This window comes from Heteronotia binoei, chromosome 3, assembly GCF_032191835.1.
Source record: "Heteronotia binoei isolate CCM8104 ecotype False Entrance Well chromosome 3, APGP_CSIRO_Hbin_v1, whole genome shotgun sequence".
Classification (NCBI taxonomy): domain Eukaryota; kingdom Metazoa; phylum Chordata; class Lepidosauria; order Squamata; family Gekkonidae; genus Heteronotia; species Heteronotia binoei.
Window position 1 is genome coordinate 193,596,145 of NC_083225.1, and position 27,724 is coordinate 193,623,868.

General features: G+C 49.7%; 1 protein-coding gene across 1 annotated transcript in view; it reads left to right on the forward strand.

Moving 5' to 3' along the window:
- Positions 1 to 4,787: 4,787 nt before the first annotated feature.
- The window catches only part of LOC132569033 (disintegrin and metalloproteinase domain-containing protein 9-like), an 82,975-nt gene continuing 60,038 nt past the window's right edge, over positions 4,788 to 27,724 (forward strand). The window contains exons 1-6 of the mRNA XM_060235217.1: positions 4,788 to 4,930; positions 8,695 to 8,774; positions 13,912 to 13,973; positions 18,901 to 18,979; positions 22,743 to 22,819; positions 27,255 to 27,456. Of these exons, the coding sequence (XP_060091200.1) occupies positions 4,816 to 4,930; positions 8,695 to 8,774; positions 13,912 to 13,973; positions 18,901 to 18,979; positions 22,743 to 22,819; positions 27,255 to 27,456 (615 nt within the window). The 5' untranslated portion in view covers positions 4,788 to 4,815. The remainder of the gene's footprint in view (positions 4,931 to 8,694; positions 8,775 to 13,911; positions 13,974 to 18,900; positions 18,980 to 22,742; positions 22,820 to 27,254; positions 27,457 to 27,724) is intronic.

A 27,724-nucleotide genomic window follows, 5' to 3' on the forward strand; every position in this document is an offset into this window, starting at 1 on the left:
GGACACTAGAAGCCCTCCCGCTGTGCCCCCCCCCCCCGCCAAGCACTAAGAATACAAAGCATCACTGCCCCAGACATAAGAACGTAAGAGAAGCCATGTTGGATCAGGCCAATGGCCCATCCAGTCCAACACTCTCTGTGTGTCACACAGTGGCCAAAAAACCCAGGTGCCACCAGGAGGTCCACCAGTGGGGCCAGGACACTAGAAGTCCTCCCACTGTTGACCCTCCCAAGCACCAAGAATACAGAGCATCACTGCCCCAAACATAAGAACGTAAGAGAAGCCATGTTGGATCAGGCCAACGGCCCATCCAGTCCAACACTCTGTGTCACACAGTGGCCAAAACACAAGGTGCCCTCAGGAGGTCCATCAGTGGGGCTATAACTCCAGAAGCCCCCTCACTGCCCCTCCAAGCACTAAAAACACAGAGCATTACTGCCGCAGACAGAAAGTTCCATCTATAACCTGTGGCTAATAGCCAGTGATGGACCTCTGCTCCACGTTTATCCAGTCCCCTCTTGAAGCTGGCTATGCTTGTAGCCGCCACCACCTCCTGTGGCAGTGAATTCCACATGTTAATCACCCTTTGGGTGAAGAAGGACTTCCTTTTATCAGTTCGTTCTAACCCGACTGCTCAGCAATTTCATTGAATGCCCACGAGTTCTCGTATTGTGAGAAAGGGAGAGCAGTACTTCTTTCTCTCCATCCCATGCATAATCTTGTAAACTTCTCTCATGTCACCCCTGAGTCGACGTTTCTCCAGGCTAAAGAGCCCCAAGCACTTTAATCTTTCTTCTTAGGGAAAGTGTTCCAATCCTTGAATCATTGCAGAGATCACTTCTTCTGGAGGAATAGTGGCTTTAGAAAGTGGACTCTAGCGTTATCAAGATGTCTCTATCAAATGCCTTTAAATTGGAATGCCAAGACTGAAGGTAGCACTGTGAAGCAGCTCTTCCCAAGCCCTAGTTCAGTGGTGTCAATTGTGAAGTTAAGGGGCCGAATCAGGCCCTCTGAGGGTTCCTATCAGGCCCGAGAACCTGGCTGTCATCTGCTTCCTTCTCCCTCTCTCTTGCTTCCTTCTGCGTAACAGCTTGCTTTGCAAGGCTTGCTCAATCACACAGGAGCTACAAAGCAAAATCTCTATTTTCTCCATTGGCTGAGACTCCTCTCCTGGGGAGGAAGGGGGGAGGAATAGCTTGCTTTGCCTGGCTCTCTCAATTGCACAGCAGAACTAGTGAGCCAAGCCTCTCTTCCTAATGGGTTAGCCATTAGCTCTGGCAGAGGTTGTCCTTGAAAGGGCAGGTGCTGTGAGAGCCCTCTCAGCCCCACCCACCTCACAGGTGTCTGTTGTGGGGGAAGAAGATATAGGAGATTGTAAGCCGCTTTGAGTCTCTGATTCAGAGAGAAGGGCGGGGTATAAATCTGCCCCCACTTCACAGGGTGTCTGTTGTTGGGGGGGGGAAAAGATATAGGAGATTGTAAGCCGCTCTGAGTCTCTGATTCAGAGAGAAGGACGGGGTATAAATCTACAAGTCGTCTTCTTCTTCCTTCTATTGGCTGAGGCTCCCCCCCCCCCGACTCAGACCGATTTCACACTCACCTTACGCCGCTCTCATGCTCATCTTCCCAGCGCGGCTTCCTTCCGGATTTCTCGCTATCTGCTCCGGGGCTGCAGGAAGGACCGCCATTTTTGCGCAGCAGACGGAAACTGGTTTTTCGCAGTTTTCGTTCGCCACGCGGAAACGCCGATCCTTGCTGCAGCCTCCAGAGCAGATCGCGGGAAATTGGAAGGAAGGCCGCACTGAGAAGACGAACGTGTGAGCGGCTTAAGGTGAGTGTGAAATCGGTCTTGCTCTTTCACAGAGGGGCAAGCTGGCTCGTCCCCACGATTTTCTTTACTAGCATTCCCCCCCCCCAACACCCCTTCTCAGAATTGGAGGTGGAAAGAAGATATTGGATTTATACCCCGCCCTTTACTCTGAATTTTAGAGCGGCTTACAATCTCCTTTACCTCCCTCCCTCACAACAGACACCTTGTAAGGTGGGTGGGGCTGAGAGAGCTCTGACAGAAGCTGCCCTTTCAAGGACAGCTCTGCCAGAGCTATGGCTAACCCAAGGCCATTCTGGCAGCTCCAAGTAGATGAGTGGGGAATCAAACCCGGTTCTCCCAGGTAAGAGTCTGCGCACTTCACCACTACACCAAACTGGCTCTGGAGAGCACCTTCATTCTGCTGTTAACTTACAGAAGGTCGGAACGAAGCCTCCGAGTGCAAAGCTAGATTAAAACTGACACAAGGGATTTCATGAATCCTTCCTTATCTCCAGTTCCCTCCCACCCGCAGGTTCAGCTGAGGTTTGGGGGGCCTCATCTGCCATTATAAGAGAAGCACTGCGGAGCGTGCAAAAAAACACAAACAGCAGCATTTGCCCCCCCCCCCTTTCACACTGTTGCTCATCTTCTAAAAACGGGAAGGATTTCCACAATTCTTCCTTCATAATAAAACCTTCCATGTTGCGTCCTTCCAAAGACCACCATGCAGGCAGTAGACCCTTTTCTCTCCCCCCGCCCCCCCCCCGGGCTTCTCAGGGTTGCAAAGTCAAAGAAATAGCCAGGGTCTTTGGGGGTGGAGCCAGGAGACATTGAGGGTGGAGCCAAGAGCAAGGCTGTGACAAGCATAATTGAACTCCAAAGGGAGTTCTGGCCATCACATTTTTCAATGCCTTCCCTCCATTTGAAATAATTAGGGTTCCAAAGTCCAATTCAAGAAATATCTGGGGACTTTGGGGGTGGAGCCAGGAGACATTGAGGGTGGAGCCAGGAGACTTTGGGGGTGGAGCCGGGAGACATTGAGGGTGGAGCCAGGAGCAAGGGTGTGAGAAGCATCATTGAACGCCAAAGGGAGTTCTGGCCATCACATTTAAAGGCTTCGCACACCTTTTCAATGCCTTCCCTCCATTGGAAATATTTAGGGTTGCCAAGTCCAATTCAAGAAATATCTGGGGACTTTGGGGGTGGAGCCAGGAGACTTTGGGGGTGGAGCCAGGAGACATTAGGGGTGGAGCCAAGATCAAGGCTGTGACAAGCATCATTGAACGCCAAAGGGAGTTCTGGCCATCACATTTAAAGGCTCCGCACACCTTTTCAATGCCTTCCCTCCATTGGAAATATTTAGGGTTGCCAAGTCCAATTCAAGAAATATCTGGGGACTTTGGGGGTGGAGCCAGGAGACTTTGGGGGTGGAGCCAGGAGACATTAGGGGTGGAGCCAAGATCAAGGCTGTGACAAGCATAATTGAACGCCAAAGGGAGTTCTGGCCATCACATTTAAAGGCTCCGCACACCTTTTCAATGCCTTCCCTCCATTGGAAATATTTAGGGTTGCCAAGTCCAATTCAAGAAATATCTGGGGACTTTGGGGGTGGAGCCAGGAGACTTTGGAAGTGGAGCCAGGAGACATCAGGGGTGGAGCCAAAATCAAGGCTGTAACAAGCATCATGGAACTCCAAAGGGAGTTCTGGCCATCACATTTAAAGGGACCGCACACCTTTTCAATGCCTTCCTTCCATAGGAAATAATGAAGGATAGGGGCACCTTCTTTCGGGGCTCATAGAATTGGACCCCCTGGTCCAATCTTTTTGAAACTTGGGGGGAATTTTGGGGAGAGACCCTAGATGCTGCACTGAAAATTTGGTGCCTCTACCCCAAAAAAACAGCCCTCCCAGAGTCCCAGGGGCTTGAGCTGGACACGGCTTGCGATTGGCAGCTTGATAAAAGTATGACGCTCGAACCTTCCAATAGAAGCCCTCAAGAGGGCCTGGGATTTTTTGAAGTAGCCAATGAGGGTGTAGAGGGGCGGGGCTTCATCCTTGTCAGCGGCAGTAGTTGACCTTTGGGCTATATATTCTCCAGTGAGAGGTATGAGGGGTGGGCTTGTGGCTGAGCGTCAGCGGAGCTCCAGGCGCCAAAATGAGGCCGGCGGGTGAGCACCTGAGGGAAGTAGGCTAGTGATTGGTCACTTTAGAAGAGAGGGAATTTGAACCTCCAATAGAAGCCCGGAAGGTCTTGTGGAGCACGTAGAATTTTTCAAGCGTCCAATGGGAGTGTAGAGGGGGCGGGGCTTCAGCCTCACGATTGGCCGTTTGGATACAGACTCTCGGTGGGAGCTGTGAGGGGGCGGGGCTTGCGGCTGAGCGGCAGCGGCGTCTCTGTAGCTTGAGTCCCTGCGGAATGCAGATTTTTGAGCAGCCAATGGGCGCGTGGAGAGGGCGGGGCTTCAGCCTCGCTTTCTGCCGTTTTTCAACCGTTGGGGTTGAGAATTCCGTCAGAGCTGGGACGGGGCGGGGCTTGCGGCTGAGGGGCGGCCGAGCTCTGGGTGCCAAAATGGGGCCGACGGTTGGGGCTCTGAGGGGAAGCGGTCTTTTTTGGCCCTGAAGGAAAGGGCCTCGTGATTGGTCACTTTAGAAGGGAGGGAATTTAAACCTCCAATAGAAGCCCGGAAAGCCTTGTGCAGCGCGTAGAATTTTTGAAGCAGCCAATGGGAGTATAGAGAAGGCGGAGCTTCAGCCTCCCTCTCGGCCGTTTTGCACCGTTGGGATAGAACTCCTTCGAGGGGGCGGGGCTTGCGGGTGGGCGGGGTCCTGCAAGCGCTGAAGCCTGAGGGCCCTATGGAGTGCCGGAGATTTTCGAAGCAGCCAATGAGGGTGGAGAGGAGGCGGGGCTTCTCCGCTGGACGCCGTTGGCGTTGAGAGTCTCTCCGCGGGAGCTGCGGCGGGGCGGGGCTTGTGGCTGAGTGGCGGCCGAGCTCTGGGCGCCAAAATGGGGCCGGCGGTTGGGCCTCTGACGGGAAGGAGGTCTGGCGGGGTGGAGGGGGGCCTGGCCGGCTCTGAGGCGCTGCTGCTGGGGAGCCTGCTGCTCCTGCTCCTCGGCCCGGGTGGGTAGAGGGTTGCCCGGTCCCGTTCAAGAACTAGCTGGGGAACTTGGGGGTGGAGCCAGGAGACTTTGGGGCGGAGCTAAGAGGCTTTTGGGGGTGGGGCCAGGAGACTTTGGGGGTGGAGCTAGGAGACTTTTGGGGTGGGGCTAGGAGACTGGGGGTGGAGCCAGGAGACTGGGGCGCAGCTAAGAGACTGGGCTGGAGCTAGGTGTCTGGGGGCGGAGCCAGGAGACTTTGGGGGCGGAGCCAGAAGCCAGGTGGAGCCGGGAGACTTTGGGGGCGGGGCTAGGGGACTGGGGGCGGGGCCAGGAGACTGGGGCGGAGTTAAGAGACTTTGGGCTGGAGCTAGGTGACTGGGGGCAGAGCCAGGAGACTTTGGGGGCGGAGCTAGGAGACTAGGGTTGGAGCCAGGAGACTGGGGCGGAGCTAGGTGACTGGGGCGGAGCTAAGAGGCTTTGGGCTGGAGCTAGGTGACTGGGGGCGGAGCCAGGAGACTTTGGAGGCAGAGCCAGGAGCAAGGTTGTGACCAGCATCATTGAACTCCAAAGGGAGTTCTGGCCATTCCATTTAAAGGGACCGCACACCTCTTAAATGTCATCTTTCCATTGGGAATAATGAAAGATAGGTGCACTTCCTTGGGGGGCTCATAGAATTAGACCCCCTGGTTCAATGCTCTTTAAACTTGGAGGGTACTTTGGGGAGAGGCACTGGGTGTTACGCTGCAAATTTGGTGCCTCTACCACAAAACACAGGTGCCCCCCCCCCCCCCCGATACTTGTGGATGAATTCTCCCCGTGGTGCAGAGTGGTAAAGCAGCAGTACTACAGTACTGAGGTGTCTGAACTCTCTGCTCACTACCTGAGTTTGATCCCCGGCAAAAGCTGGGTTTTCAGGTAACTGGCTCAAGGTTGACTCAGCCTTCCATCCTTCTGAGGTTGTGAGCTGCTCTGAGACTCTTTGGAGTGGAGGGCGGGATATAAATCCAATATCATCATCATCTTCTTCTTCTTGAAACTTGGAGGGTGTTTTGAAGAGAGGCACCAGATGCTATGCTGAAATTTGGTGCCTCTGTCTCAAAAAACAGCCCCCTCAGAGCCCCAAGTACCCACTGATGAATTCTCCATTATACCCTAGGGAATCGGTCTCCATAAGGAATAATGGACTGCCCAGTGAACACTTCCCACCCACCTCCCTCGCTTTCTGATTTCCCTGAAGTGGGAGCAGGGTCTCCTCCAAATTAGGGGATCCCCTGGTCCCACCTGGGGATTGGCAACCCTAGGTGCATAGCAGGGAGGGAGGAGCCAGTTTGGTGCAGTGGTTAAGTGCGCAGACTCTTATCTGGGAGAACCGGGTTTGATTCCCGACTCTTCCACTTGCACCTGCTGGAATGGCCTTGGATCAGCCATAGCTCTGGCAGAGGTTGTCCTTGAAAGGGCAGCTGCTGGAAGAGCCCTCTCAGCCCCATCTACCTCACAGGGTGTCTGTTGTGGGGGAGGAAGGTAAAGGAGATTGTGAGCTGCTCTGAGCCCGCTTCGGTGGGGTAGGGCGGGATATAAATCAAATAAATAAATAAAATAAACCAGGTTTGATTCCCCACTCCTCCACTTGCAGCAGCTGGAATGGCCTGGGGTCAGCCATAGCTCTCTTATCTGGGAGAACTGGGTTTGATTCCCCATTCCTTCACTTGCAGCTGCTGGAATGGCCTTGGGTCAGACAGAGCTCTCTTATCTGGGAGAACCGGCTTTGATTCCCCCACTCCTCCACTTGCAGCTGCTACAATGGCCTTGGGTCAGCCTTAGCTCTCTTATCTGGGAGAACAGGGTTTGATTCCCCACTACTCCACCTGCAGCTGCTGGAATGGCCTTGGGTCAGCCATGGCTCTCTTATCTGGGAGAACCGGGTTTGAATCCCCCCTCCTCCACTTGCACCTGCTGGAATGGCTTTGGGTCAGCCAGAGCTCCCTTATCTGGGAGAAGTGGGTTTGATTCCCCACTCCTCCGCTTGCACCTGCTGGAATGGCCTTGGGTCAGCCAGAGCTCTCTTATCTGGGAGAACCGGCTTTGATTCCCCCACTCCTCCACTTGCAGCTGCTACAATGGCCTTGGGTCAGCCATAGCTCTCTTATCTGGGAGAACCGGGTTTGATTCCCCACTACTCCACCTGCAGCTGCTGGAATGGCCTTGGGTCAGCCATGGCTCTTATCTGGGAGAACCGGGTTTGAATCCCCCCTCCTCCACTTGCACCTGCTGGAATGGCCTTGGGTCAGCCAGAGCTCTCTTATCTAGGGGAACCGGGTTTGATTCCCCCCTTCTCCACTTGCACCAGCTGGAATGACCTTGGGTCAGCCAGATTTCTCTTATCTGGAAGAACCGGGTTTGATTCCCCACTCCTCCACTTGCAGTTGCTGGAATGACCTTGGGTCAGCCAGATCTCTCTTATCTAGAAGAAGAAGAAGATATTGGATTTATATCCCGCCCTCCACTCCGAAGAGTCTCAGAGCGGCTCACAATCTCCTTTACCTTCCTCCCCCACAACAGTCACCCTGTGAGGTGGGTTGGGCTGGAAAGGGCTCTCACAGCAGCTGCCCTTTCAAGGACAACCTCTGCCAGAGCTATGGCTGACCCAAGGCCATTCCAGCAGGTGCAAGTGGAGGAGTGGGGAATCAAACCCAGTTCTCCCTGATAAGAGTCCGCACACTTAACCACTACACCAAAACTGGCTCTCCGGGTTTGATTCCTCACTCTTCCACTTGCACCTGCTGAAATAGCCTTGGGTCAGCCATAACTCTCTTATCTGGGAGAACTGGGTTTGATTCCCCACTCCTCCACTTGCACCTGCTGGAATGGCCTTGGGTCAGCCATAACTCTCTTATCTGGGAGAACTGGGTTTGATTCCCCACTCCTCCACTTGCACCTGCTGGAATGGCCTTGGGTCAGCCATGGATCTCTTATCTGGGAGAACCGGGTTTGATTCCCCACTCCTCCACCTGCAGCTGCTGGAATGGCCTTGGTTCAGCCATGGCTCTCTTATCTGGAAGAACCGGTTTGATTCCCCCTCCTCCACTTGCAGTTGCTGGAATGGCCTTGGGTCAGCCATGGCTCTCTTATCTGGGAGAACCGGGTTTGATTCCCCCCTCCTTCACTTGCACCTGCTGGAATGGCCTTGGGTCAGCCATGGCTCTCTTATCTGGGAGAACCTGGTTTGATTCCCCACTCCTCCACTTGCAGCTGCTGGAATGGCCTTGGGTCAGCCAGAACTCTCTCATCTGGGGGAACCGGGTTTCCTTCCGCCACTCCTCCATTTGCAGCTGCTGGAATGGCCTTGGGTCAGCCATAGCTCTCATAGGAGTTGTACTTGAAAGGGCAGCTGCTGTAAGAGCTCTCTCAGCCCTACCTGCCTCACAGGGTGTCTGTTGTGCGGGGTGGGGGGACGGTAGAGGACATTGTTACTAATCTTAGACTCTGAGATTCAGTGAATAGGGTGGGATATAAATCGAATATTATTATCTTCTTCCCCTAGAGAAAATGGCAGTTTTGGAGGGTAGACTCTATGGAGATTATATTCTGCTGAGGTCCTTCCCCTCCCCAAACTCCACCCTCACCAGGTTGCACCCCAACTCTCCAGGAATTTCCCAAGCAGGAGTTGGCAATCCTAAACCCATACGGCATGTTTGTGTGTGTGTGAGCATGCAACTGAATGCAACTCTGAAAAAGGAAGGAGAGGAATGCAAACTTGGGTCATTTGTTTCTTTTTTTCTTCAATAGGTTCTGTAAAATCTTCAAACTATGTTTACACGGAAGTAATAGTGCCCAGGCAGCTGAAAACAAAAGAGAATTTCCAGGAGGTAACATACTTCCTAAGGCTATAAACGCTGCCATTTGGGGTTGAAGTAGTATTTGACTTGTATTTCACTGGATGCAAGCACTCTTTTTATAGCTGATCGTCTTATAGCTGATTGTCTTCTGATCGTATCAGTTCTTCATCCTTCCCCATATATGAAGATGCACGAGTCTGCCTTCTCCTGAATCAGACCTTTGGTCCATCAGGGTCAGTCTTGTCTTCTTAGACTGGCAGCAGCTCTCCAGGGTCTCAGGCTGAGGTCCTTCACATTGCTACCAGCTCATCCTTTAACTGGAGATGCCGGGGATTGAACCTGGGACCTTCTGCATGCCAAGCAGAGGCTCTGCCCCTGAGCCACTGAGGTTCTTTCCCATCCCCTCCTGCCTGGTCCCTTTAACTGGAGATGCTGGGGACTGAACCTGGGACCTTCTGCACGCCAAGCAGATCTTCTGTCCCTGAGCCACTGAGGTTCTTTCCCATCACCTCCTGCCTGGTCCCTTTAACTGGAGATGCTGGGGACTGAACCTGGGACCTTCTGCACGCCAAGCAGATCTTCTGTCCCTGAGCCACTGAGGTTCTTTCCCATCACCTCCTGCCTGGTCCCTTTAACTGGAGATGCTGGGGACTGAACCTGGGACCTTCTGCATACCAAGCAGATCTTCTGTCCCTGAGCCACTGAGGTTCTTTCCCATCCCCTCCTGCCTGGTCCCTTTAACTGGAGATGCTGGGGATTGAACCTGGGACCTTCTGCAGGCCAAGCAGAGGCTCTTCCCCTGAGCTGTGGCCCCTTCCGCATTGGCAGCAGGTCTCCAGGCTCTCATGCCAAGGTCTTTCACATCACCAGTGGCCTGCTCGTTCTTAAATAACTGAAGTTGGTAAAACTTCCCACACAGCTTTTTCCCTCCCCAAGAGTAGATCCAAACTTACTGCCCCTACTCCGTGTTTTCCGAGTCCACTTTTTCTGTGACTCCCCCGCCCCCCACTTCGGATCTGAATTCACAGTTTTCCAGTGAGGAATTCCCGATTTCAGATTTTCCTTCCCGCCTCTCTTTTGTGTTCTCAGTGTTGTGTGTTCACCTTCCCGTACACCCCAGCTCAGGTGGTCCCCTGAGCCATACTATTGTCATATAAGCATAATGTTGGTTGTGTTACGAATGCATTTTTTTTTTTGCATATTACCACTGTGAATACCCATGTAGGCTGTGGCCATGTAAAAACTTTTGGGCAATTCCCTCTGAGCACAGAGATATGAACATATGAAGCTGCCTTATACTGAATCAGACCCTTGGTCCATCGAAGTCAGTATTGTCTTCTCAGACTGGCAGCGTCTCTGCAGGGTCTCAAGCTGAGGTTTTTCACGCCTATTTGCCTGGACCCTTTCTTGGAGATGCCAGGGATTGAACCTGGGACCCTCTGCTTCCCAAGCAGATGCTCTACCACTGAGCCACAGCCCCATTCATGGCTCTCCAGGGTCTCCAGCTGAGGTTCTTCACGCCTACTTGCCTGGACCCTTTTTAGTTGGAGATGCCGGGGACTGAACCTGGGACCTTCTGCTTCCCAAGCAGATGCTCTACCACTGAGCCACAGCCCCATTCATGGCTCTCCAGGGTCTCCAGCTGAGGTTCTTCACGCCTACTTGCCTGGACCCTTTTTAGTTGGAGATGCCGGGGACTGAACCTGGGACCTTCTGCTTCCCAAGCAGATGCTCTACCACTGAGCCACAGCCCCATTCATGGCTCTCCAGGGTCTCCAGCTGAGGTTCTTCACGCCTACTTGCCTGGACCCTTTTAGTTGGAGATGCCGGGGATTGAACCTGGGACCCTCTGCTTCCCAAGCAGATGCTCTACCACTGAGCCACAGCCCCATTCATGGCTCTCCAGGGTCTCCAGCTGAGGTTCTTCACGCCTACTTGCCTGGACCCTTTTTAGTTGGAGATGCCGGGGACTGAACCTGGGACCTTCTGCTTCCCAAGCAGATGCTCTACCACTGAGCCACCGTCCCTAACAATGTTATATATTAAGAACTGAATAAAGCTTTTTCAGCCTTTGTATTATACTTCTGAAAGCATGACAAATTCACTGAAGTTTTAAAACCTGATGAATCCTTAGAAACCTCCATGCCTGGTCCCTCATTGTCTTTCAAGCGTCTCTAAATTGAAGAACATTGATATCTTGTTGCCTTGTGAGCTTCTTGCTTAAAGATATTTTCTTGTATTAGGATTTTTGGACATAGAAACTTTATGTGATGTCTGGGATATTGCGTATAACTTTACGGGTGTTTTCACACTGACAGTTTGTGACTCTATCACCGCATTGGAAACTCACCTTTTACATTACCTAACATTCAGAACTGTTTTGCATCGTTGCTGTCCGAAGCATCTACATTTGTTTCGGTGAGATGTATTCCGGCGCTGCTGCTGCAACGTTTTTCTCAAAACTAGTTTTGATCTGGTCATTTCTCTACAGGCGTTTCCAACTTGTATTGTAGACGTTTTCATGCATTTTAAAAGACTCCTCCAAAAGCCACCACAAAGTGCAGTTATTTGCATGAGAACTGACAGCACTTGAAATTTTTACATATCATTGCTTGCCTCATCTTGTAATTTAAATGTGTATCGTTTTTGCAGCGTTGACACCATTTCCAAGCAATCGCATACATTTAACTAAACACTGGTATTCCGGCTGCCCTCTGATCAGAGACACCCACCTCCTAAAATTGAAACGCTTTCAGCAGGCAAAGTGAGCAGAGCAAATCCACAAATAGTGTAAAAGGAAAATAATTAAAGCGGAACGGCGGCAGGCGATTTGAAGACTCTAAAACTCTGGATCAGGCTGAATGTAAAAACACCCGTATTGTACACACTGTTTCTTGCGCAATCATTAACACAATATAAGAGTCTTTCTATCAAGAAATGGTTTGCAATTGATTATCCACGGTGCTTTACGTCTCCTACACTGTGGTCCTTCTGTGTTATTTAAGCCTCCAAGTGGGGCCTGGTTATCTCCCGTTATTACAATTGATCTCCAGCTGACAGACAGGCTGCTTTGGAGGGCGTCTAATGCCACTGGGTCTGAAGCAGCCATGTTCCCCAAAGGACGAGGAATAAGCAACGGCTCTGTATACAGTTCACCTCTTGTCGATTGCCTGTCTTAAAAAAATCCACTCCACAATTTTAGCTGTTTGTTTCAGATTTTACTGATGACAATAAAGTACGAATTTGCACCACGTATGCACAGGAGACTTCCATGTATTTATAAGTATCAGCTTCCAGGTATAACTGGTCTACTATATTCCTGTTTCACAATACTGCTTTATGAACATATGAAGCTGCCTTATACTGAATCAGACCCTCGGTCCATCAAAGTCAGCATTGTCTACTCAGACTGGCAGCGCCTCTCCAGGGTCTCAAGCTAAGGTTTTTCATACCTATTTGCCTGGACCCTTTTTAGTTGGAGATGCCGGGGATTGAACCTGGGACCTTCTGCTTCCCAAGCAGATGCTCTACCACTGAGCCACAGCCCCATTCATGGCTCTCCAGCTGAGGTTCTTCACGCCTACTTGCCTGGACCCTTTTTAGTTGGAGATGCCGGGGATTGAACCTGCGACCTTCTGCTTCCCAAGCAGATGCTCTACCACTGAGCCACAGCCTCATTCATGGCTCTCCAGGGTCTTCAGCTGAGGTTCTTCACGCCTACTTGCCTGGACCTTTTTTAGTTGGAGATGCCGGGGATTGAACCTGGGACCTTCCGCTTCCCAAGCAGATGCTCTACCACTGAGCCACAGCCCCATTCATGGCTCTCCAGGGTCTCCAGCTGAGGTTCTTCACGCCTACTTGCCTGGACCCTTTTTAGTTGGAGATGCCGCGGATTGAACCTGGGGCCTTCTGCTTACCAAGCAGATGCTCTACCACTGAGCCACCATCCCTCCTCGCTTTACCGAAGGTATCAGGGTATATACGTAGAATTTGATTCTTGCAAGTGTAAGAAGGAGATGTGGCTTGAGAGCGCGACGTGTATTATAAACCATTTAAATTGTGACTTGGGTAAAGCAGTATTGCGAAGCAGGAATATAGTAGACCGGTTATACCTGTAAGCTGATACTTATAAATACATGGAAGTCTCCTGTGCATACATGGTGCAAATCTGGACTTATTGTCATCGGTAAAACCTGAAACAACTAAAATTGTGGAGTGGATTTTTAAGAAAGGAAACTGACAAGAGGTGAACTACACACACAGCTGTTGCTTATTCCTCATCTCCTGTCCGTGTGACGTTTTTCCTGTTGCTCATGTTCCCCAGGGGAACTGATTCCTGTCAGCTGAAAATCATGTGTGATTCCAGGGGATCCCCAGGCGCCACCTGGAGGTTGGCAACTGTCCCTCATGGTTCCAAGGCAGAGGACTTCTCTGCATGAAAGTTCCTCTGAGTTAATAGCTCTTGAAAGATGTTCCCTTCAGGAATTAGCATCATCATCATTAACGGTACTTAAAAGTGTGTTTGCTGAACTGAGGTCAGAACTTTGTTCTTTTGAGTTTTTTGGATCCCAGGGGGAACTGAAATGACAGTTAACTGAGAGTCAGTTTGGTGTAGTGGTTAAGTGTGCGGACTCTTATCTGGGAGAACCAGGTTTGATTCCCCCCTCCTCCCCTTGCACCTGCTGGAATGGCCTTGGGTCAGCCAGAGCTCTCTTATCTGGGAGAACCCGGTTTGATTCCCCACTCCTCCACTTGCACCGGCTGGAATGGCCTTGGGTCAGCCATAGCTCTCTTATCTGGGAGAACCGGGTTTGAGTCCGCCCTCCTCCACTTGCACCTGCTGGAATGGCCTTGGGTCAGCCATAGCTCCCTTATCTGGGAGCACCAGGTTTGATTCCCCCCTCCTCCACTTGCACCTGCTGGAATGGTCTTGGGTCACCCATAGCTCTCCTAGGAATTGTCCTTGAAAGGGCAGCTGCTGCGAGATCCCTCTCAGCCCCACCCACCTCACAGGGTGTCTGTTGTGGGAGGAGAAGATATAGGAGATTGTGAGCTGCTCTGAATCTCTGATTCAGTGAGAAGGGCGGGGTATAAATCTGCAATTCTTCTTAATCAGTCCACATTGTCAATAAATTGTTGTGCATTTCCCCCTATGTAAACTCTCTAGGCAGACGTGTCCTACATAATTAAAGCAGAAGGAAACTACCACATCATCCACCTAAAACATATGTAAGTGGCTGCTTTGTCATTTTGATTTTTTAAAGATATAGCTAAATAGCCATACTTCACCTTCAGACTAAATCAGACTAAAGCTGCTGTCCTAAGAAACATCTCCATATGGAGAAACACCAGATTTCTGTGTAAAGTAAATAAAAGGGTAAAGGTAGTCCCCTGTGCAAGCACTGGTTGTTTCCGACTCTGGGGTGACGTTGCTCTCACAACGTTTTCACGGCAGACTTTTGACGGGGTGGTTTGCCATTGCCTTCCCCAGTTCTCTACGCTTTCCCCCCAGCAAGCTGGGGACTCATTTTACCTTCACGTTTTCATGGCAGACTTTTTACGGGGTGGTTTGCCACTGCCTTCCCCAGTCCTCTACGCTTTCCCCCCAGCAAGCTGAGTACTCACTTGACTGACCTTGGAAGGATGGAAGGCTGAGTCAACCTCGAGCCTGATACCTGAACCAGCTTCCTCTGGGATCAAACTCAGGTCGTGAGCAGAAGGCTCCACTGCAGTACCGCAGCTTTACCACTCTGTGCCACGGGGCTCTGTGCAAATAGTATACAAGTAAATAGGTACAAGTAAAGTAAAAGAAAGGAAGAAAATTTTTTTCATGGTGGCAGTAGAACTGTGATTATAAGTATCATCATGCCCCTGTATAAATCGATGGTGCGGTCTCACTTGGAGTACTGTGTGCAGTTCTGGTCGCCGCACCTCAAAAGGATATTATAGCATTGGAGAAAGTCCAGAAAAGGGCAACTAGAATGATTAAAGGGCTGGAACACTTTCCCTATGAAGAAAGGCTGAAACGCTTGGGGCTCTTTAGCTTGGAGAAACGTCGACTGCCGGGTGACATGATAGAGGTTTACAAGATAATCCATGGGATGGAGAAAGTAGAGAAAAAGGTACTTTTTCGTGGGCATTCGATGAAATTGCTGAGCAGACAGGTTAAAACGGATAAAAGGAAGTCCTTCTTCACCCAAAGGGTGATTAACATGTGGAATTCACTGCCACAGGAGGTGGCGATGGCTACAGGCATAGCCACCTTCAAGAGGGGTTTAGATAAAAATATGGAGCAGAGGTCCATCAGTGGCTATTAGCCACAGTGTGTGTGTGTATATAAAATTTTTTGCCACTGTGTGACACAGAGTGTTGGACTAGATGGGCCATTGGCCTTTCCAACATGGCTTCTCTTATGTTCTTAAGTGGCTCTAAAATTAATGAAAAGCAAGGCTTGAAGAAAAACCTAGTTCCCTGAATTTTGTCCTCCTCTCAAAGCTGAGCTCTCCCTAGAAGCTCAAATGACTCAACTAAGGCTATTGTAGTGCGGTCTGATTATAAGACCAGAGTTCCTGAGACTGACCGACTGCGTCGAGGAAGCCACAGAGGCCCTCAGTTTGCAAGAGTTTGCATGTATATCCTTCCTCTCGCTTTTTTTCTGCATTCCTTCTCAAGTCGGGTCGTCTTCTTTTCCTGCTTCCTTCAACGTTCCCTAGCACTGTTGTCTTTTCCAGTGGTTCTGGTCTTCTTCTAACATGGCCAAAGCATGATAGTCTCTGTTTAATACTTTTCGCTTCCTGGGAGAGCTCAGGTCTGTTTTCATCTAGAACCCACTGGTTTCTCATTTGGGCAGTCCGCACAGTATCCATAAACCTCTCCTTCAGCACCACATTTCCAATTAATCGACTTTCTTCCTGTCAGCTTTCTTCATTGCCCAACATTCGCACCCCTACGTGGTAATGGGGAATACTGTGGCTTGCATGACTTAGCTTAATCTGGGATACCGACAATACATACTTACTTAGTTACTTAGGAGAGCCAGTTTGGTGTAGTGGTTAAGTGTGCGGACTCTTATCTGGGAGAACCAGGTTTGATTCCCCACTCCTCCACTTGCACCTGCTGGAATGGCCTTGGGTCAGTCATAGCTCTGGCAGAGGTTGTCCTTGAAAGGGCAGCTGCTGTGAGAGCCCTCTCCAGCCCCACCCACTTCACAGGGTGTCTGTTGTGGGGGAGGAAGGGAAAGGAGATTGTGAGCCGCTCTGAGACTCTTCAGAGTGGAGGGCGGGATATAAATCCAATATCTTCTTCTTCTTCTTCTTCTAGTTCCTTTGCGGCTGCCTTTCCTAGTCTAGTTTGAGCAAGTGCAGTTACTTTCTTTTGTGTGGGCTTTCTTGTGTGGGCTTTCTTGTGTGTTCAATGGCAAACCTACTAATGAATTACCGGGCAATAAAAGTATATATAGAATGCTTGCACCAAAGTCCTTTTGCTAAGGTACAGTCTTAAGGACTTAGCTACAGTGATCCATGCAACAGTCACTTACAGGCTGGAGCACTGCAACCCGCTCTACGCAGGCTTGCCCCCGGAAACTTCCACTAGTGCACAATGCGGCAGCACGATTCTTGACTGAACTGCCTGTACGGGCAGGCAGTTGACAAATGCTGTACAATTTGCACTGGCTACCAATAGACTACTGGATTCATTTCAAGGTACTCGTATTAATATTTAAAGCCTTGCGGGGCCTGGGACTGACATACCTGCAGGTCCACCTCTCCCCATATGAACCCCGGAGATCATTACGATCAACATCTTCTGACTATCCCTGGCCCTAGGAATGTCTGGCTTGCCTCAACCAAGGCCAGGGCCTTTTCTGCCCTGGCCCCGACCTGGTGGAATCAGCTCCCTACGAAGGTTCAGGCCCTACCAGATTTGCTGTCATTCCGTAGGGTCTGCAAAACGCAGCTGTTCCGCCAGGCCTTTGGCTGAGGCACGTGGGCGTTCTTACTTTACTGCTGACATCATCTAGTTATGCTAGATATCGGGCCTACAGCTACATCATCCATGTCACCTAGGATATCTGTACTGTAACCTAAGAACATCAGAGAAGCCATGTTGGATCAGGCCAGTGGCCCATCCAGTCCAACACTCTGTGTCACATAAGAACATAAGAGAAGCCATGTTGGATCAGGCCAGTGGCCCATCCAGTCCTACACTCTGTGTCACATAAGAGAAGCCCTGTTGGATCAGGCTAGTGGCCCATCCAGTCCAACACTCTGTGTCACATAAGAACATAAGAGAAGCCATGTTGGATCAGGCCAGTGGCCCCTCCCTTCCAACACTCTGTGTCACATAAGAACATAAGAGAAGCCCTGTTGGATCAGGCAGTGGCCCCTCCAATCCAACACTCTGTGTCACATAAGAACATAAGAGAAGCCCTGTTGGATCAGGCCAATGGCCCCTCCCTTCCAACACTCTGTGTCACATAAGAACATAAGAGAAGCCCTGTTGGATCAGGCCAATGGCCCCTCCCTTCCAACACTCTGTGTCACATAAGAACATAAGAGAAGCCCTGTTGGATCAGGCCAATGGCCCATCCAGTCCAACACTCTGTGTCACATAAGAACATAAGAGAAGCCCTGTTGGATCAGGCCAGTGGCCCCTCCAGTCCAACACTCTGTGTCACATAAGAACATAAGAGAAGCCCTGTTGGATCAGGCTAGTGGCCCATCCAGTCCAACACTCTGTGTCACATAAGAACATAAGAGAAGCCATGTTGGATCAGGCCAGTGGCCCATCCAGTCCAATACTCTGTGTCACATAAGAACATAAGAGAAGCCCTGTTGCATCAGGCCAGTGGCCCCTCCAGTCCAACACTCTGTGTCACATAAGAACATAAGAGAAGCCCTGTTGGATCAGGCCAGTGGCCCCTCCAGTCCAACACTCTGTGTCACATAAGAGAAGCCCTGTTGGATCAGGCTAGTGGCCCATCCAGTCCAACACTCTGTGTCACATAAGAACATAAGAGAAGCCATGTTGGATCCGGCCAGTGGCCCCTCTAGTCCAACACTCTGTGTCACATAAGAACATAAGAGAAGCCCTGTTGGATCAGGCTAGTGGCCCATCCAGTCCAACACTCTGTGTCACATAAGAACATAAGAGAAGTCCTTTTGGATCAGGCCAGTGGCCCATCCAGTCCAACACTCTGTGTCACATAAGAACATAAGAGAAGCCCTGTTGGATCAGGCCAGTGGTCCCTCCAGTCGAACACTCTGTGTCACATAAGAACATAAGAGAAGCCATGTTGGATCAGGCCAGTGGCCCATCCAGTCCAACACTCTGTGTCACATAAGAACATAAGAGAAGCCCTGTTGGATCAGGCCAGTGGCCCATCCAGTCCAACACTATGTCACATAAGAACATCAGAGAAGCCATGTTGGATCAGGCCAGTGGCCCATCCAGTCCAACACTCTGTGTCACACAGTGGCCAATATATGTGTGTGTGTGTATATACACACACACACATATATATACTGTGGCTAATAGCCACTGATGGACCTCTGCTCCATATTTTTATCCAATCGCCTCTTGAAGCTGGCTGTGTTTGTAGCCGCCACCACCTCCTGTGGCAGTGAATTCCACTTGTTAATCACCCTTTGGGTGAAGAAGGACTTCCTTTTATCCGTTTTAACCTGTCTGCTCAGCAATTTCATCGAATGCCCACGAGTTCTTGTATTGTGAGAAAGGGAGAAAAGTACTTCTTTCTCTACTTTCTCCATACCATGCATTATCTTGTAAACCTCTATCATGTCACCCCGCAGTCGACGTTTCTCCAAGCTAAAGAGCCCCAAGCGTTTTAACCTTTTTTCATAGGGGAAGTGTTCCTATAATATGTGCTGTACCATTCATGTTGTATCATCTGATTGTTCATTGATTGTTTTCAGGTTTTACGATTTTACAGTTGGATTTTACTGTTTTATTGTGCGTGTTTATCTGCCCTGAGCCCATTATGCGGAAGGGCGGACCATAAATCGACTAAAATAAAATAAAAATAAAAATAGGTATAGCTATACCTGAACCAGCCATTCAGCAATGGACACAATATGTCCCAAAGAGGGCAAGTGACAGTCTGCCTGATGTTTCTGATTTCTTTTTTATCTTTCAGAACTTTTATTGTTCCAAACATTCCCGTTTATTCTTTTAACATGAAAGGAGACCGCATAGCGGATTACCCCTACATTGAGGTAAATTTTGCTTAGGATAATTTTGAAAGTGAATGGCTTATTACTGTCCTTGAATAAATGTGTCTGGATGAAACTCGAGCTGTTCCGCCAGGCCTTTGGTTGAGGCAACCAGGCCCCCAGGAAAATCTTGGACGCCCCCCTCCTCCCTTGTAATGCTGATACTACTGGTATTATGGAGAGCCAGTTTGATGTAATGGTTAAGTGTGCGGACTCTTATCTGGGAGAACTGGGTTTGATTCCCCACTCCTCCACTTGCAGCTGCTGGAATGGCCTTGGGTCACCATAGCTCTGGAAGGAGTTGTCCTTGAAAGGGCAGCTGCTGTGAGAGCCCTCTCAGCCCCACCCACCTCACAGGGTGTCTGTTGTGGGGGAGGAAGGTAAACAAGATTGTGAGCCGCTCTGAGACTCTTCGGAGTGGAGGGCGGGATATAAATCCAATATCTTCATCTACCTCACAGGGTGTCTGTTGTGGGGGGGGGGGAGGAGGGAGATAAAGGAGATTGTGAGCCGCTCTGAGACTCTTCGGAGTGGAGGGCGGAATATAAATCCAATATCTTCATCTACCTCACAGGGTATCCGTTGTGGGGGAGGAAGGTAAAGGAGATTGTGAGCCGCTCTGAGACTCTTCGGAGTGGAGGGCGGGATATAAATTCAATATCTTCATCTACCTCACAGGGTGTCTGTTGTGGGTGGGGGGGAGGTAAAGGAGATCGTGAGCCGCTCTGAGGCTCTTCGGAGTGGAGGGCGGGATATAAATCCAATATCTTCATCTACCTCACAAGGTGTCTGTTGTGGGGGGAGGAAGGGAAAGGAGATTGTGAGCCGCTCTGAGACTCTTCGGAGTGGAGGGCGGGATATAAATCCAGTATCTTCATCTACCTCACAGGGTGTCTGTTGTGGGGGGAGGAAGGGAAAGGAGATTGTGAGCCGCTCTGAGACTCTTCGGAGTGGAGGGCGGGATATAAATCCAATATCATCTTCTTCTGTTATTCAAGTATCTCCCGTTACTGTATGTAACCCAGTTTATGAAGCTGGAGACCAATTAAGTCCAACTGGAAACCTCAGTATTTTAAATGCTTGCATACTGTTTTATCTAAGCGAAGTGTTATTTCTGTTGATTGACTTTATATGTTTATTTTATGTTGTGATCCACCCTGAGCCCACTTGTGGGGAGGGTGGAATATAAATTTGAACAGTAAATAAATAGCTTATCCCTTGGGGCTGCCAGCCTTCCTGCTATTGTTATAAATGGGTTCCCCCTTGAACTTCCAAAAGAAGAACGAAGTCAGTCAGGCAAATCCATTTCTTAGTTTTTACTGACATCAGCAGGAGCGATACACATCAGGCAAGCTCGCCTCATTAACAAAATCCCATGCAATTTATCCTGATCCCGACCGATAGGCCCCTCCCCTGCTGTCTCATTGGATGAGACAGCAAGGTTTACAACTTTCCGGTATGCCTCACCCACACAATTTGCATATCCGCTCCTTAATATGAACCCCCACCTTCAACATATATCGTATGACTAGGTAAACGAAGCAATTACGTATGCCGGGCATGTTAGTGAATATTCATGAATCTATTAAGCATGCTCAGTGTCCACCCGTTGACCCCATCCCATCACGCTTTCATTTCTCACTGCCAAGATGGCCTTGAGATGTATCAAACCCTAACAGAGACTTCGCTGTAATATGTAGCATCCCTAAGTTTCACTCCTGTTTCTCTGTTGGCTAACGTTCACCCTTACGCATTGGGTTTCACTTCAGCTCAAACATCACAATCATTTCCGTCATGGGGCATGGAGTTCTCCTGGACTTCCAGCTGATCTTCAGTCTACAGAGATCAGTTCCTCCGGAGGAAGTGGCAGCTTCAGAGGGCATGCTCTCATTCCTTTGGTGCTCCTGTGGCAGTGAATTCCATGGATTAATGGCCCTTTGGGTGAAAATCACCCAAGGCTGCTGACGCACACTCCATTTGGAAGTAAAGTTGAAGCTTCTTTGCTCGTTGGCGCAGACTAGGGTTGCCAAGTCCCATTCAAGAAATATCTGGGGACTTTGGGGGTGGAGCCAGGATGCTTTGGGGATGAAGCCAGGTGACATTGGGGGCGGAGCCAGGAACAAGCATAATTGACAAGCATAATTGAACTCCAAGGGAGTTCTGGCCATCACATTTAAAGGGACAGCACACCTTTTTAAATGTCTTCCTTCCATAGGAAATATTGAAGGATAGGGGCACCTTCTTTGGGGGCTTATAGAATTGGACCCCCTGGTCCAATTGTTTTGAAACTTGGGGGGTACTTTGGGGAGAGGCACTAGATACTATACTGAAAATTTGGTGCCTCTACCTCAAAACACAGCTCCCCCAGAGCTCCCAAAACCTTCAGATCAATTCCCCATTATACCTTATGAGAATCAATCTCCACTTAGGGAATAATGAAGTGCTCAGCAGACGTTTCCCTCCCTCCACCTGTTTCTGGCGACTCTGAAGTGAGGGATTGGCCTCTCTACTCACGAATTGCTGCCAACTTCTTCAAAGTAACACAGACACCCCATCCCGAGAGGAAGCCTTTCAATCGGAGACTGACGCCTCCGGAGGTGAAAAGGCACATGGTCCTCTGGGGGTGGGGTTTCCCCCCGCCAGCCAGCTGACTGGGGGCGGGAAGGAGCCTGGGAAAGTGGAAGAACCTGGGACCTGGGGATTGGCAAGCCTAGCGCAGACTGTTTGAATGGAACTAAGGGAGGGGCTGATCTTCGTGGTCTCTGTGCAGTCCCACACATGGGTCTTGCCGCAGCAACGGATCCGTACCTCGGAGTCTCTAATAGCTCGCCTAGAGCGCTTTTTGGCGCGCTTCCCGTGGTGGGGGGGGGGGGAGGGAAATGTCTACTGGGCACTCTATTCCCTATGGAGAACGATTCCCATAGGGAATAATAGGGAATTGATCCGTGGGTATTGGGGGCTCGGGGGGGGGGGCTATTGTTTGAGGTAGAGGCACCAAATTTTTAGTATAGCATCTAGTGCCTCTCCCCAAAATACCCCCCCAAGTTTCAAAATGATTGGACCAGAGGGTCCAATTCTATGAGCCCCAAAAGAAGGTGCCCCTATCCTTCATTATTTCCTATGGAAGGAAGGAACGGAAAAGGTGTGCTGTCCCTTTAAATGTGATGGCCAGAATTCCCTTTGGAGTTCAAGCTTGTCACACCCTTGTTCCTGGCTGCACCCCCAATGTCTCCTGGCTCTGCCCCCAAAGTCCCCAGATTTTTCTTTAATTGGACTTGGCAACCCTAGAAAAAACCCTACCTGGGCTTGGCCCTTTTATGTTCCCGCAGACCCCATCCCTCTCTGGGCCAGTTTCCCTCCAAAACCTTATCACCCAATCAAGAGGGGCAGAAGGGATCCTGGCAAATGTAGACTTTTCCCTGTAACTCCTAAGCAGGCTTCCCTGGGGCTTGTAGGCCTCCCTAGGCCCAGGATCATGACAACCCCCTCCAGGTTTCTCCTCACTGGCAAAACCTGTACAGATTTGGGCCTGGATCCCATAAATCCATTCCCATAGCACAGGGGCTTTGTTCTGGCAGAGGGACTTCCCCAGTCGCAAGAGGCTGTTCCATTGGCGGGAGAGCTTCTAGCAGTGACGGAAGGCTCCTTCTGCCAAAGGAGATCACCACCACCAACAGAACAGATCTACAGGATCCAGCCTTTTGTTAGCAGATTTTTCCCTTTGGCCTCACGAGCGTGTTCTGAAGATGCAAACTGTGCCTTGCAGGATGACTGCTATTACAACGGATTCGTGGAAGACATCGCGGACTCTCGGGTTGTCCTCTCTATCTGCAGTGGGCTCCGGTAATGCAAGCAGGGTGTTAGAACTGGAAAAATCTTGTTGCTCTGTGTGTGTGTTTACACTTGAGACTTCTCTCCTGTCCCTCTCACTTGTCTTTCTTCCCAACCGAAAAGTCCCAGACTTTTACATTTCATGCAATGTTGTTGGGGAGGGACGGAGGCTCAGTGGTAGAGCATCTGCTTGGTAAGCAGAAGGACCCAGGTTCAATCCCTGATATCGCCAACTAAAAAGGGTCCAGGCAAATAGGTGTGAAAAACCTCAGCTTGAGACCCTGGAGAGCTGCTGCCAGTCTGAGTAGACAGTACTGACTTTGATGGACCAAGGGTCTGATTCAGTAGAAGGCAGCTTCATATGTTCATGTGTTCTTCCAAGTCTTTTCAGCAGGGCTTTTTTGTAGCAGAAACTCCTTTGCATATTAGGCTATACCCCCCTGCTGTAGCCAGTCCTCCAAGAGCTTACAGTAGGTCCTGTAAGAAGAGCCCTGTAAGCTCTTGGAGGATCGGCTACATCAGGGGGTGTAGCCTAATATGCAAAGGAGTTCCTGCTATACAAAAAAGCCCTGCTTTTCAAACAGTTTTAGAAAAGGGCATTGATACTTGGCAGTTCTTTCCTATCAAGGAGGAAAGCACAGCTTCCCTAGGACTGTTGACCCACAGGTGGGGCCTGGGGATCTCCAGATGGCAGTGATCTGTTCCCCTGGAGAAAATCCACTGCTTGAAGGGCACTTGGTGTAATTAGTAGACTGATCAAAGCCACCAAGTAATACACTGTCTTTCAGTTTGCGAAAATATAAGGATTGTATACAGCACATAATAGACAATACAATAACGATAGAGGCCGGCGGTGCTGGGGCCTTTTAAAGTAACACAAACCCCAAAAGGGCCAAAAAAACCCATCCCCAAATGAATAGATAGAAGTCCAAACTTGGAAATCTCTCAGCTTGACTTCGCGAATGAAGATTTAAGAAGGGTGCAGTAGTCCACGTCTGCTGACGTTTCAATTCTTTCTTCAGTTTCACAGCTCGATTATTTCGGAACCCCGTTCTACATTCTCTAATCACAGCATTAAGCTTCTCGTTTCAGCGTGAACATCCGTGTGAAAGAGCCCGATGATCACACTGAAATGAGAAGCTTAATGCTGCGATCAGAGAATGTAGAACGGGGTTCCTGAACAATTGAGCCGTCAGACTGAAGAAAGAATTGAAACGTCATCAAAATCTAGAGAGAGGTCTTTTTAAGAAAGCGGCCGCGTTGAAGCTACACCCCTCAGGAGCACCCCCCTTGTGAATTTCAGCTAGAAGTCCAAACTTGGAAATAGTCCATCTTATGTACACCATCTTGGGGACGGGTTTTTTTGGGCCCCTTGGGGTTTCTGTTACTTTAAAAGGCCCTAGCACTGCTGGCCACTATCGTTATTGTATTGTGTATTATGTGTTGTACGCCATCCTTAGATTTTTGCAAACTGAAAGGCGGTGCATTACTTGATGGCTTTGATCAGTCCCCTGGAGAAAACGGCTGCTTTGGAGGGTGGAGTCTTATGGCAGCACGCCCCTCCTGAGCTCCCTTTTTTCCTCAGGCCCACCCACAAATCCCCAGGGATTTCCTAACCCACCGTTGGCAATCGTACAACATCAACATACAAAACCCATCAGGAGTGGTCTTTGCCATCCCATCAAGCCCATTCTCCATTGGTTTGAAAAAGTCTGAAACCAAAGGGTTGAAAAATAAACATTGATGATGACGAGGCCTCGGATTCAGCGGGAGCTCTCGGGAGCGCAGCTCCTGAACCTCTCTGAGGGTTTCCCTTCCTCCTCCCCATCTTGTCCATTGAATAGGAGGTGCAGCTGCATAACAATCCCTGGATGAGCTCCACCACCTTTTTTTCTACAAAACGACCCCTGATGATGATGATGATGTCGGATTTATATCCTGCCCTACACTCTGAATTTCAGAGTCTCACAGCCGTCACAATCTCCTTTATCTCCCCCCACCCCAAACGGACACCCTGTAAGGTAGGTGGGGCTGAGAGGGCTCTCCCAGAAGCTGCCCTTTCATGGACAACTCCTACGAGAGCTATGACTGACCCAAGGCCATTTCAGCAGCTGCAAGTGGAGGAGTGGGGAATCAAACCCGGTTCTCCCAGATAAGAGAGCTATGGCTGACCCAAGGCCATTCCAGCAGCTGCAAGTGGAGGAATGGGGAATCAAACCCGGTTCTCCCAGATAAGAGAGCTCTGGCTGACCCAAGGCCATTCCAGCAGGTGCAAGTGGAGGAGTGGGGAATCAAACCCGGTTCTCCTAGATGAGAGCTCTGGCTGACCCAAGGCCATTCCAGCAGCTGCAAGTGGAGGAATGGGGAATCAAACCCGGTTCTCCCAGATAAGAGAGCTCTGGCTGACCCAAGGCCATTCCAGCAGCTGCAAGTGGAGGAGTGGGGAATCAAACCTGGTTCTCCCAGATAAGAGTCCACGCACTTAACCACTACATCAAACTGAACCAAAAACATAAGTTCGGGTGGGTAGCTGTGTTAGTCTATAGCAACAGAACAAAATTTCAGTCCAGTGGCACCTTTAACACCAAGAAAGTTTAATTCTGGGTACAAGCTTTCGTGCATGCACACTTCCTCAGAAACCAAGTATGCATGCGCATGAAAGTTTATACCCCCCCCCAAAACCATAAAACATCACAATGTGACCATGTAAATATACAGGGGAATTCTGGTGAAAAATCCAAGGCCAAGTATATAAAATAACATCCTACACAGTACCCTTCTCAGCTGACTTGTTGGCATGCTACAGAGATCTCGTCTGTCCATAAGGAATTAATAACATTGTTATATTCTGCTGCAAAATCTGTTTTAGCTAAGTAATGGGAAAACAAGTACCTTCAGTCATTGAATGGTTAAAAAAAACCCAACTGAATTTGTATGATGGCAAAAAATAGCTTCCAATATCCATGAATTTGAAACAGCTTCGTATACATCTAACTTTGACTCTGTTTGCTTTTCCTATATTACTTTCATTTCGAGCCTCGACAATCCATCGCGGCTATCTAACTTGGGAGAGACAATTATTCTTATTTGGAATACGGCGTTCTTGTGTGTTTCTGTGTTTGTACGACTGCCCCATTGATGATTTGCATTATCACCCATCATTTACTGTTCTAGTTCTTGCGCTAATTGTATTGTAAAAATAAATCAAAATAGATATGAAAAAAAGCCGTCCATCGCCGTGTCGGAAAAGAATCATCCTAACTTGGATTTGTAGAATATGACCTCAAGGAGGGTTGAGGCAGGTTTCCTTTAACATTAAAAAGCCCCCAAAGAAACTGAACGGTATAGTTTGGTGCATTTCTAGGGCTGCGCGTTCACGGAGCAGTGACCCCCGGTCTTTCCAGAATGTACATGAGAGTGATACGGTCAATAGGGCAGGGGTGTCAAACTCATTTGTTATGAGGGCCGGATCTGACATAAATGAGACCTTGTTGGGCTGAGCCATGTTGGGCTGGGGGATGCGTGTACCTATTTAAGATTAGGTAGCAGTGGAAAAGCTGCAGTACGGCAGTTGGAGCCCTCTGCTCACCACCTGAGTTCGATCCCACCGGAAGCTGGTTCAAGTAGCCGGCTCCAGGTTGACTCAGCCTTCCACCCTTCCGAGGTCGGTAAAATGAGTCCCCAGCTTGCTGGGGGGGGGGGAAGTGTAGACAACTGGGGAAGGCAATGGCAAACCACCCCGTAAAAAGTCTGCTGTGAAAACGTTATGAAAACAACGTCATCGCAGAGTCGGAAACGACTGGTGCTTGAAAAGGGGACTACCTTTTTAGCATAGATATAAACTTTATAAAGGACAAAGATTTTTTTTAAAAAAACACCTTCAAAATAAAACATGATTAAAACATTAGCACTCATTGGTCTTAAAGGTGCTTTCTTTGTATCTCTCCCATGGGATCCAGGGACAAAGGACATGAAAGCTCTGGCTCTTTCCTTCCTTCCCGAAAGGGCCAGGAGGGGGAGGAGCCTCAGCCAATAGAAGGAAAAAAGGCTTGGCTTGGTAGCTCTGCTGTGCGATTGAGAGAGCCTGGCAAAGGAAGCTCTTCCTCCCCAAGGGAGGAGCCTCAGTCAATGGAGTAAATAGAGACTTTGCTCTGCAGCTCCCGTGCGATTGAGCAAGCCTTGCAAAGCAAGCTGTGATGCAGAAGGAAGCAAGAGAGAGGGAGAAGGAAGCAAATGACAGCCAGTTGCTTGGGGGCCTGAGAGGAGCCTTCCGAGGGCCTGATTCGGCCCCCGAGGCGCATGTTTGACACCCCTGCAATAGGGTATGGCATATGGAATCGTCATCAGGGCTTGATCCACATTTTATTAGGCCTCAAGGAGCCAGAAGAATGTGCATTTGTTGTCTTGTTGGCCCCTAAGGGTTGGTGTTGGTTTTCTTCTTCCCCAGGGGACATATGCAGATTGAGGGTTTAAACTATGAGATCAAACCCATTGAGAATTCTGCCACATTTCAGCACCTTATTTATCGAAGAGCTCAAGAGGACCACGAACCCTGCGGAGGGATCCTCGAAGATGGAGGGACGTGGACAAGCGACTTGGCACAAATGGCAGCAGATTCTGACAGCTACCCAGATTCCTCTGACAGAGAGGTAATTTGTAAGGGGTTTGTTCAACTGGATTTTTTTTTAAAGGGGCAAAAGTTTGGAGGCATAGAACGATGTGTTCTTTTGAGAGCTGAAGGAAAACGGGGCATTTTGGACCCTGCTGTATGAGTTTAAAAAGATCTTCTAGGGAACAAAAGGAAACTATATCCGCTCTTCAATAAGCATAGTGTACGTTCCCTGGGAGAGGAACTTTGTTGGCCTTAAAGATGCCACTGGACTCCAACTTAGTTCTGTTGCTTCAGACCAGGGGTGG